The sequence below is a fragment of the Bombina bombina genome, chromosome 4 (assembly GCF_027579735.1).
Source record: "Bombina bombina isolate aBomBom1 chromosome 4, aBomBom1.pri, whole genome shotgun sequence".
Classification (NCBI taxonomy): Eukaryota; Metazoa; Chordata; class Amphibia; order Anura; family Bombinatoridae; genus Bombina; species Bombina bombina.
Genome location: NC_069502.1, coordinates 251,380,676 through 251,402,294, shown reverse-complemented (window position 1 = coordinate 251,402,294; position 21,619 = coordinate 251,380,676). Strand labels below are relative to the sequence as shown.

General features: G+C 42.7%; 1 protein-coding gene across 1 annotated transcript in view; it reads right to left on the bottom strand.

The window, feature by feature from the left end:
* The window catches only part of YEATS2 (YEATS domain containing 2), a 258,568-nt gene that overhangs the window by 69,689 nt on the left and 167,260 nt on the right, over window positions 1-21,619 (bottom strand). Inside the window, exons 21-23 of the mRNA XM_053709881.1 lie at window positions 8,938-9,049; window positions 5,509-5,582; window positions 1,571-1,650 (exon numbers count right to left, since the gene is read on the bottom strand). Of these exons, the coding sequence (XP_053565856.1) occupies window positions 1,571-1,650; window positions 5,509-5,582; window positions 8,938-9,049 (266 nt within the window). The remainder of the gene's footprint in view (window positions 1-1,570; window positions 1,651-5,508; window positions 5,583-8,937; window positions 9,050-21,619) is intronic.

The following is a 21,619-nucleotide window of genomic DNA, read 5'->3' as shown; positions in this document are numbered from 1 at the left end:
GCGTGTGTACAGTGAAGCCTCACTACATACATTTGTCTCATTACGGCAAGTGCTTTTATTTATTTTTTTTCCCTGTTTGTGTACCAACGGAACATAGCAAGTGGAGGCCGACCCCTGGATGGTCATTGGATATCCTCAACGCGCCCTAATTGGTTACTGACGGATGACGAGTGGGAAACGTCAACCTATCGGATTACCATTGGTGGAGTGGCGCAAGTGACACGTTGGATACGTCACCATCTTGTTCCTATTGGCTAACAGGACGTTACTCGATACAGGACACACTATTGAAGGAGAAGCCCGGCTAGAGGTGTGCTCGTTCCGCGTTGGTGGACAGGCTGTAGCCTGGGAGAGCAGGATACCCAGAGCTGGTGAGAAATTCTATTCGAGTAACCTGTATTATCGAGTATAATTGGGACATTTATATGTTTACCTATCCAAGTTTGTGATAAAACAAAAGTTGATCTAAATAGAGGCTGTACATATGAGCTATAGACTATATTTTCAAAATCAAAGAACTGTTTGACATATGCTGAGCACATCGGCAGGCACTGGTTTATTAAATAATAAATAATATTCAGATAAAATTCTGTCTATTCAATTACTGAGGCCCTTTAAATACCTTGAAGCATTCCTGAGGGTATTTGAACAAGTAAATTGTCCGGTTAAAACCCTAGTGGGGCAAATTTTTTCTAAAGGACTAGTTGGAACTTTCCTTTTAGTGCTGATAGAAAATATAGCCAATATGGCTGATAGATGCACAATATGGCTGATATGTGCACAATATGGCTGATAGATGCACAATATGGCTGATATGTGCACAATATGGCTGATAGGTGCACAATATGGCTGATAGATGCACAATATGGCTGATAGATGCACAATATGGCTGATATAGGCTCAATATGTCTGATATAGGCTCAATATGGCTGATATAGGCTCAATATGGCTGATAGATGCACAATATGGCTGATAGATGCACAATATGGCGGATATAGGCACAATATGGCTGATATAGGCACAGTATGGCGGATAAATGCACAGTATGGATGATAGATGCACAATATGGCTGATTTAGGCACAATATGGCTGATAGATGCACAATATGAATGTTAGATGCACAATATGGATGATAGATGCACAATATGGATGATAGATGCACAATATGGCTGATATAGGCACAATATGGCTGATATAGGCACAATATGGCTGATATAGGCACAATATGGCTGATAGATGCACAATATGGCTGATATAGGCACAATATGGCTGATATAGGCACAATATGGCTGATATAGGCACAATATGGCTGATAGATGCACAATATGGCTGATATAGGCACAATATGGCTGATATAGGCACAATATGGCTGATAGATGCACAATATGGATGTTATAGTCACTTTCTAGTCATTTCTAGAATTACAGCTTCACTTACACACAATCAATTCCTCCCCATGTGTTTAAGTATCAGGCTGTGTTTAGCTCTGGCCACATCTTCACTGCTTTAATGTCCTATGCCACAAAAATGATGTTTCATGTCCCTTTAAAGACATACAAGTAAACTGTACCTCTGATGCTCTCCTTTTTCCAATGTTCCAGCTGTAATACTGCTCCACAGAATTAGCACAAAACGGATTGCTATCTTCACCTAAGACAAGAGAATATCAGTGTTTCCAAATGAAAAACTTCTAGAGTCTAGACAATAGTTACAAATGCTGTCCAGTTCATATCTCCTAAATTATACTACTAACCTCATACACTCTCAGAGACACAACATTTACTTTTAGAGTCCGCTAATTCTCATTTCAGGTCTGGTAAGTGGTTACAAAACCAAAAATTATTTATTAGAAGCAGATAAAAGTAAAATGAAATGCTGTAACTTAATGGAAAATATTTTAAAACAGCATTTATTTAAATGTTATTGCTTAAAAAGATAGATAATCCCTTTATTACCCATTCCCCCGTTTTTCATAACCAACACGGTTATATTAATATACTTTTTACCTCTATCGAAGCCGCTGCAAACAAAAATCAAGTAGACTGTCCCTTTAATTGGTCATTATAATGATAAAATTGCATGCTGTAATTTGTTGGAGCATGTCATTTTATCACTAGTGACACTGCATTGCTGTGTGGAAAAAAGGGTTAAACACATAGTTAAATTACTGCTCGGGGCTAGCAGGGTTCTGTGTGGCTCTGATGTTCGACTTGTGCTGCTTATTGGATCAGCAGTGTTCTGTCAGAATAGCAAACATATCAGATCAGCAAATGGAAGTGACGTTCCGTCAGCTGTCTGACCACAAATACTCACCACACATGTGCTTCTCCTCATCATCAAATTCCAATCCTAGCACGTCACAAATTACAATCTACCCATCAGATTCTTGGACACTTGTTAAAACGCATGCGGGCCTGAGCACTAAGAACATAGCCATCAGATTGTTGGACACTTTTTAGAGCTCGTGCGTGAAATACGAACACTAAATATATATATATATATTTAATTACTTACATTTTATTTCATTTTAATGTGTTGAACTTTTTTTAATATGTTAAACTTTTAGAAGAGCCTCTTTTAATAGATTAAACTTTCAGAAGATATGTAATACAGAGAAGCTTTTTTTAATAACGTTTATTCTCCTTATTTATGCAGGTGAAGTATGAATACACCATACACCACACAAAATGAGTATATAAAAATACATATAATTCATGGAAAGGGTGGGATGTACGTCACCGCCTGTTCATGTGATAGTTTTTAGTTGGACTCAAATTAAATAAAATGTATGAAATAAAAAAGACAAAGTATCTCACAAAAGTGAGAATACACACCTCCAATTTTTGTAAATATTTTATTATATCTTTTCATGTGACAACACTGAAGAAATGACACTTTGCTACAATGTAAAGTAGTGAGTGTACAGCCTGTATAACAGTGTAAATTTGCTGTCTCCTCAAAATAACTCAACACATAGCCATTAATGTCTAAACCGTTGGCAACAAAAGTGAGTACACCCCTAAGCGGAAATGTCCAAATTGGGCCCAAAGTGTCAATATTTTGTGTGGCCAACATTATTTTCCAGCACTGCTTTAACCCTCTTGGGCATGGAGTTCATCAGAGCTTCACAGGTTGCCACTGGAGTCCTCTTCCACTCCTCCATGACGACATCATGGAGCTGGTGGATGTTAGAGACCTTGCGCTCCCCCACCTTACGTTTGAGGATGCCCCACAGATGCTCAATAAAGTTTAGGTCTGGAGACATGCTTGGCTAGTCCATCACCTTTACCCTCAGCTTCTTTAGCAAGGCAGAACAATGAGCCTCAAGGCAAGACACACTTGTCTTTGTACTCCTCACCTGGTTGCCGCCACACACACTTGACACCATCTGAACCAAATAAGTTTATCTTGGTCTCATTGGACCACAGGACATGGTTCCAGTAATCCATATCCTTAGTCTGCTTGTCTTCAGCTAACTGTTTGCAGGCTTTCTTGTGCATCATCTTTAGAAGAGGCTTCCTTCTGGGACAACAGCCATGCAGACCAATTTGATGCAGTGTGCGCGTATGGTCTGAGCACTGACAGGCTGACCCCCCCACCCCTTCAACCTCTGCAGCAATACTGGAAGCACTCATACGTCTATTTCCCAAAGACAACCTCTGGATGTGACGCTGAGCACGTGCACTCAACTTCTTTGGTCGACCATGGTGAGGCCTGTTCTGAGTGGAACCTGTTCTGTGAAACCGCTGTATGGTCTTGCCCACAGTGCTGCAGCTCAGTTTTAGGGTCTTGGCAACCTTCTTATAGCCTAGGCCAGTGCTTTCCAAACTGCGTGTCATGACTTTTCCAACTTTCCGCCTGCCTGCTACGCATATCACGTAGTTGACACGTGATTGATACCTAGTGGGTCACAGATCATCTTAACCTATTGGCGCAGCTTAGCGGGAACTGAAACTTTTCACATTTGCGGCACATTGGCTCCTGACTGCACGTGTAGTCTCCTTAATCGGCTTGTGACTGCACGTGTAGTCAGTGAGTGGGGACAGCAGTGTGTTTGCAGCGTGGGAAGTAGTCAGTTGGACTCGTAGAGCTCTGAGGGCAGCAGCTTAAACGCTGAGCTAAAGTCAGAAGTCAAAGTGTTTTTTTGTTTTTTTTTTTGCAGCTAGCTCCCAAGTAGTGCATTGCTGCTCCTGCTCTTGATATATGGATAGGAAGTGGAAGTTTAAAAATGCTTGATGATGTATGCGAGTGTCTTTATCTAATATTCCACTAAATATTCAGAAACTGTTCATCCCATAAACCTCATACATCCCATTAAAATAGTAAGTAGCTATGTTATTCTTGCACATACATACTGTTACTTGTAAATACATTTCATTATTATATAATTATACAAGTTAGTTTAACCTCCTGTTTGCTAGTGCAACTGAATTACTGTGTCACAAAATGATGTAGGTCTAAAAAGTGTGTCACCAACATGAAAAGTTTGGAAAGCTCTGGCCTAGGCCATCTTTATTTAGAGCAACAATTCTTTTTTTCAGATCCTCAGAGAGTTCTTTGCCATGAGGTGCCATATTGAACTTCCAGTGACCAGTATGAGAGAGGGTGAGAGCGATAACACCAAATTTAACACACCTGCAACCTTGTAACACTAATGAGTCACATGACACCGTGGAGGGAAAATGGCTAATTGGGCCCGATTTGGATATTTCCACTTAGGGGTTTATTCACTTTTGTTGCCAACGGTTTAGACATTAATGGCTGTGTGTTGAGTTATTTTGAGGGGACAGCAAATGTACACTGTTATACAGGCTGTACACTCACTACTTTACATTGTAGCAAAGTGTAATTTCTTCAGTGTTATCACATGAAAAAATATTATAAAATATTAACAAAAATGTGAGGGGTGTACTCACTTTTGTGAGATACTGTATATTTATAACATTTAGTATTCGTATTTTACGCACGTTCTCTAAAAAGTGTCCAACAATCTGATGGCTATGTTCTATGTTTTAACAAGTGTCCAATAATCTAATGGGTAGATTGTAATTTGTGATGTGCTAGAATTAGAACCCGATGACTAGGAGGAGCGCATGCTAGGTGAGTATTTGCGGTCAGACAGCTGACGTAACGTCACTTCTGTTTGCTGATCTGATATGTTTGCTATTCTGACAGAACAGTGGCAATTTCTGCTCTGGACCAGCAGTGCTCTGCGTCTCTCGCACAATACTTTAGCTATGTGTTGAGCACCTTTGCTGCTTTTCTATAGTATAATAATTAAATGGGCAAATGAATAAGTGTTTTCTTATTATACTTTTATGTCCCTTTAAAAAATGTTATCATATAGTTTTAAATATTTTAATTATCCCTGCAGTAAAACTGTTCTTGCTTATCTTCTCTGTATTTCTAATTCCATAACCATAACTATATACAAGCAGTTGTTTAAACGAACAAGGAAAATAAGTTTCACACCAAACAATATATAAAAATGGGTGTTGCTTTTCTTACTTCTTGGAGCTATAAGGGGAACTTTCTTAACTGTTGCAGTTAACAGTTGCTTCAGATTTTGCAAATATTCTGTCCTGCAATAAAAAAAGAATATGATTGGTCAGTCACTATGCAGATGCTTTAGGGTTACTTACAACGCTTGTATTATTACTAACACCCCCAAAATATGTCCCAGACGATACGTAAATAAAAAACATAATTTATGCTTACCTGATAAATTCCTTTCTCCTGTAGTGTAGTCAGTCCACGGGTCATCCATTACTTATGGGATATTAACTCCTCCCTAACAGGAAGTGCAAGAGGATCACCCAAGCAGAGCTGCTATATAGCTCCTCCCCTCTACGTCACACCCAGTCATTCGACCGAAAACCAAACGAGAAAGGAGAAACTATAGGGTGCAGTGGTGACTGGAGTATAATTTAAAATTTAGACCTGCCATAAAAAACAGGGCGGGCCGTGGACTGACTACACTACAGGAGAAAGGAATTTATCAGGTAAGCATAAATTATGTTTTCTCCTGTTAAGTGTAGTCAGTCCACGGGTCATCCATTACTTATGGGATACCAATACCAAAGCTAAAGTACACGGATGACGGGAGGGACAGGCAGGATCTTTACACGGAAGGAACCACTGCCTGAAGAACCTTTCTCCCAAAAACAGCCTCAGAAGAAGCAAAAGTGTCAAATTTGTAAAATTTGGAAAAAGTATGAAGAGAAGACCAAGTTGCAGCCTTGCAAATCTGTTCAACAGAGGCCTCATTCTTAAAGGCCCACGTGGAAGCCACAGCTCTCGTAGAATGAGCTGTAATTCTTTCAGGAGGCTGCTGTCCAGCAGTCTCATAGGCTAAACGTATTATGCTACGAAGCCAAAAAGAGAGAGAGGTAGCAGATGCTTTTTGACCTCTCCTCTGTCCAGAATAAACGACAAACAGGGAAGAAGTTTGGCGAAAATCTTTAGTTGCCTGTAAATAAAATTTCAGGGCACGGACTACGTCTAGATTGTGCAGAAGTCGTTCCTTCTTTGAAGAAGGGTTAGGGCACAATGATGGAACAACAATCTCTTGATTGATATTCTTGTTAGTGACTACCTTAGGTAAGAACCCAGGTTTAGTACGCAGAACTACCTTGTCTGAATGAAAAATCAGATAAGGAGAATCACAATGTAAGGCCGATAACTCAGAGACTCTACGAGCCGAGGAAATAGCCATTAAAAACAGAACTTTCCAAGATAACAGCTTGATATCAATGGAATGAAGGGGTTCAAACGGAACACCCTGTAAAACGTTAAGAACTAAGTTTAAGCTCCACGGTGGAGCAACAGTCTTAAACACAGGCTTAATCCTGGCCAAAGCCTGACAAAAAGCCTGAACGTCTGGAACTTCTGACAGACGTTTGTGTAAAAGGATGGACAGAGCTGAGATCTGTCCCTTCAAAGAACTTGCAGATAAACCCTTTTCTAAACCTTCTTGTAGAAAAGACAATATCCTAGGAATCCTAACCTTACTCCATGAGTAACTCTTGGATTCGCACCAGTGTAAATATTTACGCCATATCTTATGGTAAATTTTCCTGGTAACAGGTTTCCTAGCCTGTATTAAGGTATCAATTACTGACTCCGAAAATCCACGCTTTGATAAAATCAAGCGTTCAATCTCCATGCAGTCAGCTTCAGAGAAATTAGATTTTGATATAACAATGAACCGGTTTAGTTATAGCAATCAATTTTTCATATGAAATGCATTAATTTAGCAAAGGATAGCACCCATCAGCAAATGGATTATTAACCCCTTAATACCAAAAAAACGATTGACAAATAAATACGTTTTTTATCACAGTCAAAGCACAGTCTCACAGGTCTGCTGTGAGTGATTACCTCCCTCAAACTAGTTTTGGAGACCCCTGAGCTCTGTAGAGACGTCCTGGATCATGCAGGGAGAATAAGGAAGACTGTGACTGAATTTTTAATGCGTAGTAAAAGCGCCAAAAATAGGCCCCTCCCACTCTTAATACAGCAGTGGGGAAGCTCAGTAACTGATTTTATACAAAATAAACGACAGCCAAGTGGAAAATAATGCCCATAAATTTTCACCAAGTACCTCAGAGAAAAAAAACGATTAACCTGTCAGTAAACGTTTTAAATATATGAATAAGAATAAAAGCCTGTTGCTAGTCGCTATCACTGCAGAGAGGCTAGAGTTATATGTATACAGTATTTTCTTAGTGAAGTGCCATTCCCCAGAAATACTTTGGTGCCAACATACATACATAACAGCCTGATACCAGTTACTACTACTGCATTTAAGGCTGTACTTACATTATATAGGTATTAGCAGTATTTTCTTAGTCAATTCCATTCCTTAGAAAATAATATACTGCAACATACCTCTTTGCAGGTGAACCCTGCCCGCTGTCCCCTGTTCTGAAGTTACCTCGCTCCTCAGAATGGCCGAGAACAGCAAATGGATCTTAGTTACGTCCGCTAAGATCATACACAAACTCAGGTAGATTCTTCTTCTAATACTGCCTGAGAAGAAACAACACACTCCGGTGCTGTTTAAAACAACAAACTTTTGATTGAAGTAATAAAAAAACTAAATTTAATAACCACACTCCTCTCACACATCCTATCTATTAGTTAGGTGCAAGAGAATGACTGGGTGTGACGTAGAGGGGAGGAGCTATATAGCAGCTCTGCTTGGGTGATCCTCTTGCACTTCCTGTTAGGGAGGAGTTAATATCCCATAAGTAATGGATGACCCGTGGACTGACTACACTTAACAGGAGAAATGATTTTGCCAACACACATTCTCTGTAATACAGAGTATACTGTATACTACATGCATATAACAATATTAAATGTCCCTTTAAAGGGACACTGTACCCAAATTTTTTCTTTTGCAATTCAGAAAGAGCATGCAATTTTAAGCAACTTTCTAATTTACTCCTATTATCAATTTTTCTTCGTTCTCTTGCTATCATTATTTGAAAAAGAAGGCATCTAAACTTTTTTTTGGTTTCAGTACTTTGGACAGCACCTTTTTATTGGTGGATGAATTTATCCACCAATCAGCAAGGACAACCCAGGTTGTTCACCAAAAATGGGCCGGCATCTAAACTTACATTCTTGCATTTCAAATAAAGATACAAAGAGAATGAAGAAAATTTGATAATAGAAGTAAATTAGAAAGTTGCTTAAAATTTCATGCTCAATCTGAATCACAAAAGAAAAATTTTGGGTACAGTGTCCCTTTAAGAATAACCCAAAAATAATAATAAAAGCTAATATTCCTCGTTTGTTTGTGTTTTTTACGTGTCTGTCTCTGTTTCGTAAACAAGCCTTGCCTTATATGTGGCTTTACATATAAACAATACTAATAAAACAACACGTAGCGCAGCACCAGTAAGATGGAAACAAAAACACTTCGATTACTTGACAGCACTGGCTTCGGTGTCTGCATTGTCTTCCATTTTCACCGCCATAGTTTCAGCTTGACACAAGGGTGTGCTGCTGGCATTGCTTGCTATGTCCGGCTCCGTTTTAACTAACAGAAAAAAAAGAGAGATGATGATGAAACATTTGTGTACACATTGAGGATCCCGCAGCAACAAGTAAACCAGTGTGTCTCCAAGACCCGTAAAATCCCTTACTGGAAATATTTTCACTACTATTATTAAAACGTGCTTTTAGTAAAAGCATATTTAAGTAGAATAGCGCATACTGTACACTGTAAATATTAGGAAAATAGAAAAAAAAAAACCCCATAATTCAATACAGTAACCAGTGTTATTGATTTATTCACAAAAAAATTGAATTTATGCTTACCTGATAAATTTCTTTCCGGACATGGAGAGTCCACAACGTCATTCCAATTACTAGTGGGATATTAACTCCTGGCCAGCAGGAGAAGGCAAAGAGCACCCTAGTAGAGCTGTTAAGTGTCACTTCCCTTACCCATAACCCCCAGTTATTTGGCCGAAGGGAAATGTAAAAACAAAGGTGTAGAGGTGCCTGAGGTTTAAAAAAACCCCATAAATTATGCTTACCTGATAATTTTCTTTTCTTCTGACGGGAAGAGTCCACAGCTGCATTCATTACTTTTGGGAATTCAGAACCAGGCCACTAGGAGGAGGCAAAGACACCCAAGCCAAAGGCTTCAAATACCTCCCCCACTTCCTTCTGCCAAGGGAACAAGGAACAATAGGAGAAATATCAGGGTGAAAAAGGTGTTGAAGAAACAAAAAAGTAACTGCCGCCTAATAGATAAAACGCGGGCAGGAGCTGTGGACTCTTCTCAACAGATGAAAAGAAAATTATCAAGTAAGCATAATTTACGTTTTTCTTCTTAAACGGCAAGAGCCCACAGCTTCATTACTTTTGGGAAACAATACCCAAGCTAGAGTACACTGAATGCAAACAAAGGGCGGGTACAAAAAGGCGGCTCCTTCAAAAGTCACCTAAGCCTGAAATTACCCGACATCCTACAAAAACTCTAATCGACAAGGGAAAAACCGGAAGCCCAGGTAACTGCTCATCAGTTACATAACCTGCAAAGCCGTGCTCGCGACTACTAAGACCCAGAGTCTACTGAGCACAAAGGCCTCCGAGGAGCCAGCCCAACGGCTCTCAACTCCCAAGAAAGTACCCCTAAAAGTCAAAAACCTCCATCTACCCCCGAGGGGGAAAATAGAAGACCCCCCATAAGAGATCCAAAGGACCAGCCAACACAGGCTCAAATCAAACTTAGAGCAACCCAAGGTTGCCACAGGACCACTGCCCAGGGAGACAATCTCCCTAGAAGGACAAGCACCAGAAATAAGTCCATACTCAGGAAAAAAACGTCACTAGGATGACCAGAAGGCCACCCTCATATCCCTGACACAGCACCATACCACATATGGTGTTCCAGAAAACCGCAAGTTCCCTATTGCATCATAGCCAGGTCAAACTCATAAGGTTAGACAAGCCTAGTCAAGCAGAGACAGGACAACTGTCCTAGCAGTCAAAAAACAAAGAGCTCTCCAAGAAAACACAGAGCCACCTGTAAACAAGAACTCGCGATAACCAATCTCCAGGCAGCAAGCTGACCCTAAGCCATAGTGGGACTTGTTCAATCAAGAAGCGCCGAAAAATCTCGACAACAGCTCCCGACCAGAAATATCTGGGCTTCAAGGAGCGTCCCATCCCAGCAGCAGACGCCACCAGTAGAGAGATGGGCACCAAGATTCCCATCCCTGTAGGGGAGGACAAACTCAATAACAGTAAAGGTCAATACTGCACAGAGCAGACCAATCAACGACCTTCCCTCCAGTATAATGGTCCCAGCCCGAAAGCTAGTTAAAGACCTAAGACACGAGTCCCAGACCGTCTGAAGAAAAAGGATGGATCTACAAGGATCAAAACCACAGAGTAGAACTCTGACCACTACTAAAAAACTGGCATGCTCCATGAGCCATGACAGGTAACTTCGTGCTCGGGTCCGAAAGCCCCTACACTGCAGCCTTCCAGAAGAAGGAACACTCCCCCAGGGAAGAAGTACTCTGACCCCCAGCATCCTAATACCAGAATCCAGTTCTGTGATTCTAAGTACGCCAGGAAGGGAGGGAAAAAAAATCCTATGAGGCGAAAAAAACAAGGACCCATGGGCCTTTCACAGATACTGAGGTACCTCCAAGTCAAGGAGAACACGCAATAACCCATCCCCCACCCTAGGTGAGAAGAAAAAGGGGAGCAAAACAACGGTAACCACCCTACCAATATAGGCGAGACCCTTCGGCCAATATCGCCAGCCCAGCTGAAACGACAACTAGAGTCTACAAAGAAGCACAAATGTCCCAGAAGACCAGTAGGGCCCCGTCAGAGAGACCTAAAACTTAAGCCTCAAGCAGACCATAATCTCCCATGAGAGTCAGAAAACCCCGCCCTCAAGTACACACGGGGGAACCAGACCCAAAAGGTTAAACAGAACCGTCCATGCCCGTTACAGGCAAGAGACGTGGTCCTAAGCTAGAGTCTACGAAAAACGGAACTTATCGAAAGATCTAACTTTCTGAGGAATCTATCAGCTGCCTCCCATGTTAGGAGCGCACCCAAGACAGAGCCGTCCACCATCTAAAGTCTGTAGACCTAGATTACCTAGCAACAGCCTAAAACTCAAGAGTCTGAAAAAACTCCTGACCAGTTGAAGAAATGGGCAACCAGTACCCTTGGATCGCAAGACTATCCTCTGAAGACAGGCCAAACGACCTGATCCACACGCTGGTGAAGAGGAAGGTAATTTCCCAGACCTCAGAAAGGCAACAGTCTATGACCGACCACTGCCTCCTACCCTACCCTAGATCTGCATAAGGTCGAAGGATAGCACACAAGAGTCTAAAGACCATGGTACGACAAGGGGCAGTTCTTAGATTGAGAAGACGGCAGTCTACATAAATCCTTACCGGATCGGTCTCCTGAAATCCCTGCAACAAGAAAAACAATGGGAGCCTCGCAGCTCTTGCAAAATAGGCAGGGTGACCCCTGCACTCCACGTACTGGAGCAAACGAAACGCTTAGGAAAAAAGGAAGAAGGACATGCTCCTCACTTCTAAAACAGATGATCCAAGCCAAAACAGGAAAGAAAGAAAACTCTGCCACCGCAAAAGGAATGCAACTAGACTACAAGAGTCGACATCCGGAAGTTACCGCAAGTAAAGACGCAAATTGTCCATCACCCGGAATACCAGACCTCCGGAGGTCATTTACATCTCCAAACTCTACAGGAGTGGAAAACTACGGTTCCAAGTCCCCAGGGACCTTTAGGAAGCCTGATGACGTAGTGGAAAAAGTCAGTCACGTAACAAGCAAATTGTAGCACCTGGAATCCATCCAAGTACTAACCAGGTCCAACCCTGCATAGCTTCCAAGATCAGACGAGATTGGACACATTCAGGATGGAGAGGCAGTAGGCCCCTAAAAAGGCCAACCTATATAACTCCCAACCTTCCTCTCAGAAGGCTCACCAGAAACAGCAGTTATGAAGCAGCGGTTACATTGCCAGAAATCAACCCGATCGAGTACGATCGAGTTGACTGACACTCCCTGCTGGCTTGTGAGCTGCTGGTGCAATGCTGAATACGGCCATGCGGAACCGTGCCGTAACCTCTGGAGGAAACAAGCCACCTTCAGGAGAAGGAGTAGGTCAGGAGAAGGAGTAAAGGCCATCGGGACACCTGCTTGCGTAGCAAAGGAAGGTTCTAGGAAACGTGCCTCACCGGACATAGAATCCTCTGGGGCGGATGGCTCAACGCACTCTAAGGTCCCTGAGTTGGGAGAAGAGAGTACTCTAAAACGGCAATCGGAACATAACTGATGGGCATGGATAACCCGGGCCATTTCATATTCATCACAAGACGCATTCTCCGCATCGGAGACATCCGTGTCTAAAAAAATCAGAATCCACCATAATCTTGGGATTACAAAAAAGACAAACACTAACTAATTTTTACACACCCAATAGCTGGGGCACTCACCACCTCCTGTGAACCAGACAACCAATAAGCCACACAGTCAGCTTACGGAAGTGGAAAACAACGTAACCGCACCCGGTCATGAGGTGCGCCGTGCTAGTCACAAAAAGAGCGCGCAAATCTAAAGAAATCGCACGAATTGATGATAAGGCCGTTATGTTTTCCGAAAAGCCGTGAAACAAAGTATTACTACACATTAGCAGATAGAACCACATAACAAACATGATTAAAGTCCCCCTTGTTCAATAACCCCCCTCAGGAGATATTAACCCATGATTCCTATTTTAAGATAAAAGGAGTCCCATCTTCACATAATGAAATAAAATTAAACGATCTTACCGGAATCTGCACTGTGGAACAGGAACACAGCCCTTCAAGTGTGACAGATGGTAGCCTTGCTTCAGAAATGGACTTGAGTGAATAAAGGCAGGCAGCAAAACTCGTCAACGCTGATTGCCAAGGAGCTGTTAATATGAGTCGGGATGGTTTCACAGAAAGACTCTCCCTGCATCCCCGGACTCTAACCTTCATTCATGCTCTCACTGAGAGGCTGACAGGACTACTTAAAGCTCCAGTCCCAATTTCTTAGAGTACATCTCGAACTTCTGACAATTCTCTGCCAACCTCCTGTGACGAAAGGCAAAGAATGACTGGGGGATGAGGAAAGTTGGGGAGGTATTTGAAGCCTTTGGCTGGGGTGTCTTTGCCTCCTTCTGGTGGCCAGGTTCTGAATTTCCAAAAGTAATGAATGCAGTTGTGGACTCTTCCCGTTTAAGAAGAAAAATACTGTCTTTTTTAAGGGTGGGGTCGTGGACTCTCCATGTCCAGAAAGAAAGAAATTTATCAGGTAAGCATAAATTTAGTTTTCTTTCCTATGACATGGAGAGTCCACAACGTCATTCCAATTACTAGTGGGAATCAATACCCAAGCTAGAGGACACGGAATGAAAAGGGAGGGAGAACAAGACAGGCAGACCTAAACAGAAGGCACCACCGCTTGAAAAACCTTTCAGCCGTAATTCTTTCAGGAGGCTTCTGTCCAGCAGACTCATAAGCAAAACGTACCATACTTCTTAACCAGAGGGAAAGGAGAAGTAGAAGTGGCCTTCTGGCCCTTACGCTTTCCAGAGAAACAAACAAAGAGGGCAGAAGACTGACGAAAATCTTTAGTAGGCTGTAGGTAAAATTTTAGAGCACGCACAACATCCAAGTTATGTAAAAGACGTTCCTTATGAGGAGGAGGATTAGGACAAAAAGAAGGAACAAGAATTTCCTAATTAATGTTTTGATGCAACACCACCTTAGGGAGAAACCCAAATTTAGTACGAAGGTTCGCCATAATCCGCATGAAAAATAAGGTAAGGGGAATCACACAAGTGCTTAGAAACTCTGCGAGCAGAGGAAATAGCAATAAGGAACAAAACCTTTCAAGATAATAACTTAATATCTACAGAATGAATTAGCTCAAACGGAGCCTGTTGCAAAACTTTAAGAACAAGATTAAGGCTCCAAGGAGGAGCAAGAGGTTTAAACACCGGCCTGATTCTGACCAGGGCTTGACAAAAAGATTAAACATCTGGCACATCCTCCAGACATTTGTGTAAAAGAATAGACAGCGCAGAAATCTGACCCTTCATAGAACTGACTGACAAGCCCTTCTCCAGACCCTCCAGGAGAAAAGACAAAATTCTAGGAATCCTGACCCTGCTCCAAGAGAAGCCCTTCGATACACACCAATATAGGTATTTGCGCTATACCTTATGGTAAATTTTACGAGTAACTGGTTTACGAGCCTGAAGCATGGTATCAATGACCGACTCAGAAAACCCACGCTTAGCCAAAACTAAGCTTTCAATCTCCAAGCAGTCAGCTTCAGAGAAACTAGATTTGGATGGAGGACAGGACCCTGAGTAAGAAGGTCCTTCCTCAGAGGTAGCCTCCAAGGTGGAAGAGATGACATCTTCACCAGGTCCGCAAACCAGATCCTGCGGGGCCATGCAGGAGCTATTAGAATTGCAAATGCTCTCTCCTGCTTGATACGAGCAATGACTCGTGGAAGGAGAACAAACGGAGGAAACAGGTATGCCAGACCGAAGTCCCAAGGAACCGACAGAGCATCTATCAGGGTGGCCTGAGGATCTTTTGACCTTGAACCGCACCTTGGAAGCTTGGCATTCTGACGAGACGCCATTAGATCCAACTCCGGCACCCCCCCACCTGTGGGTTATCCTGGTGAACACCTCTTGATGGAGAGCCCACTCCCCGGGATGAAAGGTCTGTCAGAAAATCTGCATCCCAGTTGTCCACTCCTGGAATGTGGATGGCATATAGGAGACGAGCGTGAGCTTCCGCCCAATGTATAATGCAAGTCACTTCCTTCATGGCCAAGGAACTCTGAGTTCCTCCCTGGTGGTTGATGTAAGCCACTGAGGTGATGTTGTCCCACTGGAATCTGATAAACCGGGCTAAAGACAACTGAGGCCAAGCTATCAAGGCATTGAAGATTGCTCTCAACTCTAAGATGTTTATGGAAAGAGAAGACTCCTCCCGAGTCCACAGGCCCTGAGCTTTTAACGAGCCCCAGACTGCTCCCCAGCCTAATAGGCTGGCGTCCATGGTCACAATCACCCAGGAGGGTCTCCGAAAGCATGTGCCCTGAGACAGATGATCCTGAGAAATCCACCACGACAGAGTCTCTTGTTAGAGGATCCAGCTCTATCCTTTGAGATAGATCTGAACGGTATCCGTTCCATTGACTGAGCATGCATAGTTGCAGAGATCTCAGATGGAATCGAGCAAAAGGAATGATGTCCATGGAAGCAACCATCAGACCAATTACCTCCATGCATTAAGCCACTGATGGATGAACAGTAGACTGGAGAGAGAGACATGAAGTGAGAAGTTTGGATTTTCTGACATCCGTCAGAAAAATCTTCATGGATAGGGAATCTATGATAGTCCCTAAGAAACACACCCTTGTAGCTAGAACAAGGGAACTCTACTCCAGATTCACTTTCCATCAGTGGGAAACATCGAAAAGACAACAAGATCTCTGTATGAGAGTTTTCCAGTTGAAAATATGACGCTTGAACCAAGATGTCATCCAGGTAAGGCGCCACCGCAATTCCCTGAGACCTGACAACTGCCAAAAGAGCCCACAGAACCTTTGTCAAAATTCTGGGAGCTGTGGCAAGGCCAAACGGAAGAGCAATAAATTGAAAGTGCTTGTCTAGAAAAGCAAATCTCAGGAACTGGTGATGATCCCTGTGAATGGGAACATGAAGATACGCGTCCTTCAGGTCTATGGTCATCATGAACTGACCCTCTTGGACCAAAGGAAGAATGGAACAAATGGTCTCCATCTTGAAGGACGGCACCCTGAGGAATTTGTTGAGACATTTTAGATCTAAAATGGGTCAAAAGGTTCCCTCTTTTTTGGGAACCTAGATTTGAATAGAATCCTTGACCCTGTTCCCTTACAGGAACTGGAACAATCACTCCCAGGGAGGAAAGGTCCTGAAAGCAGCTTAAGAAGGCCTCTCTTTTTACCTGGTTTGCAGATAGCCTTGAGAGAACAAGTCTTGAATCCTATTTTGTAATCCTGAGATACTATGTTCACAGCCCAAGGATCTGGGACATCGCGTATCCAAGTTTGACAAAAAAAGGAAAGTCTGCCCCCACTTGATCCAATACCGGAACGACAGGGGACCCTTCATGCAGAGCTAGACATCTTGGCTCCCAGTCTAATGACTTGCATGTTGGCATCAGAGATAAAGGAATTGGTCTTCTAAAATCAACTCGGATAAAGCTTCACACCAATAATATGCTGCGCTTGCAACCATAGCAATACTAGCAGCAGGTTGCCATTGTAATCCCTGATGAATATACATTTTCTTTAAATAAGCCTCAAGCTTCTTATCCATGGGATGCTTAAAAAAAACAGAATTTATGTTTACCTGATAAATTTCTTTCTCCTACGGTGTATCCGGTCCACGGCTTCATCCTTACTTGTGGGATATTCTCAATCCCTACAGGAAGTGGCAAAGAGAGCACACAGCAGAGCTGTCCATATAGCTCCCCTCAGGCTCTGCCCCCCCAGTCATTCGACCGACGGTTAGGAGAAAAAGGAGAACCATAGGGTGCAGTGGTGACTGTAGTTTACAAAAAATAAATTTAAACCTGACCAAAATGCCAGGGCGGGCCGTGGACCGGATACACCGTAGGAGAAAGAAATTTATCAGGTAAACATAAATTCTGTTTTCTCCTACATTGGTGTATCCGGTCCACGGCTTCATCCTTACTTGTGGGAACCAATACCAAAGCTTTAGGACACGGATGAAGGGAGGGAACAAGTCAGGTAACCTAAACGGAAGGCACCACTGCTTGCAAAACCTTTCTCCCAAAAATAGCCTCTGAAGAAGCAAAAGTATCGAATTTGTAAAATTTGGCAAACGTATGCAGTGAAGACCAAGTCGCTGCCTTACAAATCTGTTCAACAGAAGCCTCATTCTTGAAAGCCCATGTGGAAGCCACAGCTCTAGTAGAGTGAGCTGTAATCCGTTCAGGAGGCTGCCTTCCAGCAGTCTCATAAGCCAACCGGATGATGCTTTTCAGCCACATCAAGATTGTGAAACAGACGTTCCTTGTTAGAAACTGGATTACGACACAGAGAAGGAACAACTATTTCCTGGTTGATATTCTTATTGAAAACCACTTTTGGAAGAAAACCAGGTTTGGTACGTAAAACGACCTTATCTGTATGAAACACCAGATAGGGTGAATTACACTGCAAAGCAGACAATTCAGAAACTCTTCTAGCAGAAGAAATAGCTACTAAAAACAAAACTTTCCAAGATAGTAACTTAATATCTATGGAATGTAGAGGTTCAAACGGAACCCCTTGAAGAACTGAAAGAACTAAATTTAGACTCCATGGAGGAGCCACAGGTCTGTAGACAGGCTTGATTCTGACTAAAGCCTGTACAAACGCCTGAATATCTGGCATGGCTGCCAGACGCTTGTGTAACAAAACAGACAGAGCAGATATCTGTCCCTTTAAAGAACTAGTTGACAGACCTTTCTCCAATCCTTCTTGGAGAAAAGATAGTATCCTTGGAATCCTAATCTTACTCCATGAGTAACCCTTGGATTCGCACCAGCAAAGATAATTCCGCCATATCTTATGGTAAATTTTCCTGGTGACAGGCTTTCTAGCCTGGATCAGAGTATCTATAACTGATTCCGAAAACCCACGCTTAGCTAGAATCAAGCGTTCAAACTCCAAGCAGTCAGTTGCAGAGAAACTAGGTTTGGATGTTCGAATGGACCTTGAATTAGAAGGTCCTGCCTCAAAGGCAGCTTCCATGGTGGAACCGATGACATATTCACCAGGTTTGCATACCAAGTCCTGCGTGGCCACGAAGGAGCTATCAGAATTACCGAAGCCTTCTCCTGTTTGATCCTGGCTACTAGCCGGGGGAGAAGGGGAAACGGTGGAAAGACATAAGCTAGATTGAACGACCAAGGTGCTACTAAGGCATCTACCAATGTCGCCTTGGGATCCCTGGACCCGTAACGTGTAACTTTGGAGTTCTGACGTGACGCCATCAGATCCAGATCTGGAATGCCCCATAGCTGGGTCAGCTGAGCAAAAACCTCCGGGTGGAGTTCCCACTCCCCCGGATGAAAAAGTCTGACGGCTCAGATAATCCGCTTCCCAGTTGTCCACTCCTGGGATGTGAATTGCTGATAGATGGCAGGAGTGATCCTCTGCCCATTTGATGATCTTGGATACCTCCCTCATTGCCAGGGAACTCTTTGTTCCCCCCTGATGATTGATGTACGCTACAGTCGTCATGTTGTCCGACTGAAATCTGATGAATTTGGCCTCCGCTAATTGAGGCCATGCCTGGAGCGCATTGAATATCGCTCTCAATTCCAAAATGTTTATCGGGAGAAGAGATTCTTCCCGAGACCATAGACCCTGAGCCTTCAGGGACTTCCAGACCGCGCTCCAGCCTAAGAGGCTGGCGTCGGTCGTGACAATGATCCACTCCGGTCTTCGGAAACTCATTCCCTGAGAGGTGATCCTGAGACAACCACCAGAGGAGTGAGTCTCTGGTTTGCTGGTCCATCTGAATCTGGGGAGACAAATCTGCATAATCCCCATTCCATTGTTTGAGCATGCACAGTTGCAATGGTCTTAAATGAATTCGAGCAAAAGGAACCACGTCCATTGCCGCAAACATTAGTCCTATTACCTCCATGCACTGAGCTATGGAGGGTTGAGGAATGGATTGAAGAACTCAACAAGTGTTCAAAAGTTTTAATTTCCTGACCGCTGTCAGAAAGATTTTCATTTCTACCGAGTCTATTATTGTTCCCAGGAAGGGAACCCTTGTGAACGGGGACAGAGAACTTTTTTCTATGTTCACCTTCTACCCGTGAGACCTTAGAAAGGCTAGAACAATGTCCGTATGAGCCCTTGCTTTGTGAAAGGACGACGCCTGTATTAAAATGTCGTCTAGGTAAGGTGCTACTGCAATGCCCCTTGGCCTTAGCACCGCTAGAAGGGACCCTAGCACCTTTGTGAAAATTCTGGGAGCAGTGGCCAATCCGAAGGGAAGAGCCACGAACTGGTAATGCTTGTCCAGAAAGGAGAACCTCAGAAACTGATGGTGATCTTTGTGGATAGGAATATGCAGGTACGCATCCTTTAAGTCCACGGTAGCCATATATTGACCCTCCTGGATCATTGGTAAAATTGTCCGAATGGTTTCCATTTTGAATGATGGAACTCTGAGGAATTTGTTTAGGATCTTCAATGCAATAAAAAGTATTTTTGACAAAAACGTTACTGTGTCTTTAAATAATAAAAGTGCACACTTTATTACTAAAACATCAAAAAACCATCAAATAAACATCCGATTTTAATGAAATTTTCACCACAGTGTCTTAATGCTTTGAAATGATTGCACACAAATTTTCAGACCAATTAACCCCTTAATGCCCAAACCGGAGCTAATAACAGCAATTAACCTGTTAAAAACACTACAGTACTATGCCACAGCTTCCACTGTGGCCTTTACGTTCCTTAGGGATTATTTTAGTAGGAAATAAGCCTCTCTGGAGTCTTTTCTGATGCCTCTGGACTCCCCACGTGAAGCTGCATTAACTGCCTAAGCAAAACAATTGTGCAATTGAGGCCTGAAAATGAGGCCTCCTCCCTCTTCATTCCAGAGTGGAGGGGCCTTTCTGACTAGAATAGGTGTCCAAATAAGTGCCAGGCGCAAAATAAAACCCCAAAAGTGTTTTAAAGTCTGAAAAAACACCTTATTTATAGTGAAAACATGCTAAAAAGCAATCGATTTAGCCCACAATAGTGTCAACCAGCATAGAGCCCTTAATATAAGCCATAATTTTATACAGAGTCTAAGCAAAATGGCTTACCTATCCCAGAGGGGATTGCTGACAGTCTTCTAGCATTACTAGGTCTTGTTAGAAAAATGACTGATTATACCTGAAGCAGTTAAGCCTGCAAACTGTTCCCCCCATCTGAAGTTCTCTGGTTTCAACAGTCCTGCGTGGGAACAGCAATGGATTTTAGTTACTGGTGCTAAAATCATATTCCTCTTGGCAGAAATCTTCATCACTTTCTGCTGCAGAGTAAATAGTACAAGCCGGCACTATTTTAAAATAACAAACTCTTGATAGAAGAATAAAAAAACTACAACTAAACACCACATACTTTTTACCACCCCCGTGGAGATGCTACTAGTTAGAGCGGCAAAGAGAATGACTGGGGGGGGCGGAGCCTGAGGGGAGCTATATGGACAGCTCTGCTGTGTGCTCTCTTTGCCACTTCCTGTAGGGATTGAGAATATCCCACAAGTAAGGATGAAGCCGTGGACCGGATACACCAATGTAGGAGAAACAGCTATCCTCTATAAGAATCGTGGTTCTTTTGGCTAGAGTAGAAATAGCTCCTTCCACCTTAGGTACAGTGCGCTACGAACCCCGAATGGAGTTAATAACAGGAAATATCTTTTTCAAAACGGGAGAAGGGGAAAACTGAATCCCTGGTTAATCCCATTCCTGCGTGATAATTTCCGAAATACAGTCTGGAACAGGAAATACCTCCACAGAAGAAGGAACATCATAGTATTTATTAAGTTTACTAGTTTTTTTTAGGGTTGACAGTGACAGAAGGGTCGGAGTCATCCAAAGTAGCCAGTACCTCCTTTAGAAGTAAAAAAAGGTGTTCAAGTTTAAATTTGAAATTAACTTTTTCAGAATCAGGAAAAGGATTTATACTGTCAGAATCTGAAATCTCACCCTCAGAAGCTACTGAGGTATTCTCCTCATCAGACTTATGGGAGAGGTCAAGCATCGCAGAAGAAGATGGGACAGACACCTTACCAGCAGCAAAATAATGATGTGATTTCCTCTTGCGCTTACCCGAAATAGGGAAAGCAGGTAAAGCTGCAGATACCGCAAAAGATATCTGTGCAGCAAAATCCCCTGGCAAATACATGTTTCCAGGAGGCTGAGAGGAACCGCAGGGCACTGTATGTGAAACCATTGAAGCTTGGGACGTTTGAGGAGAA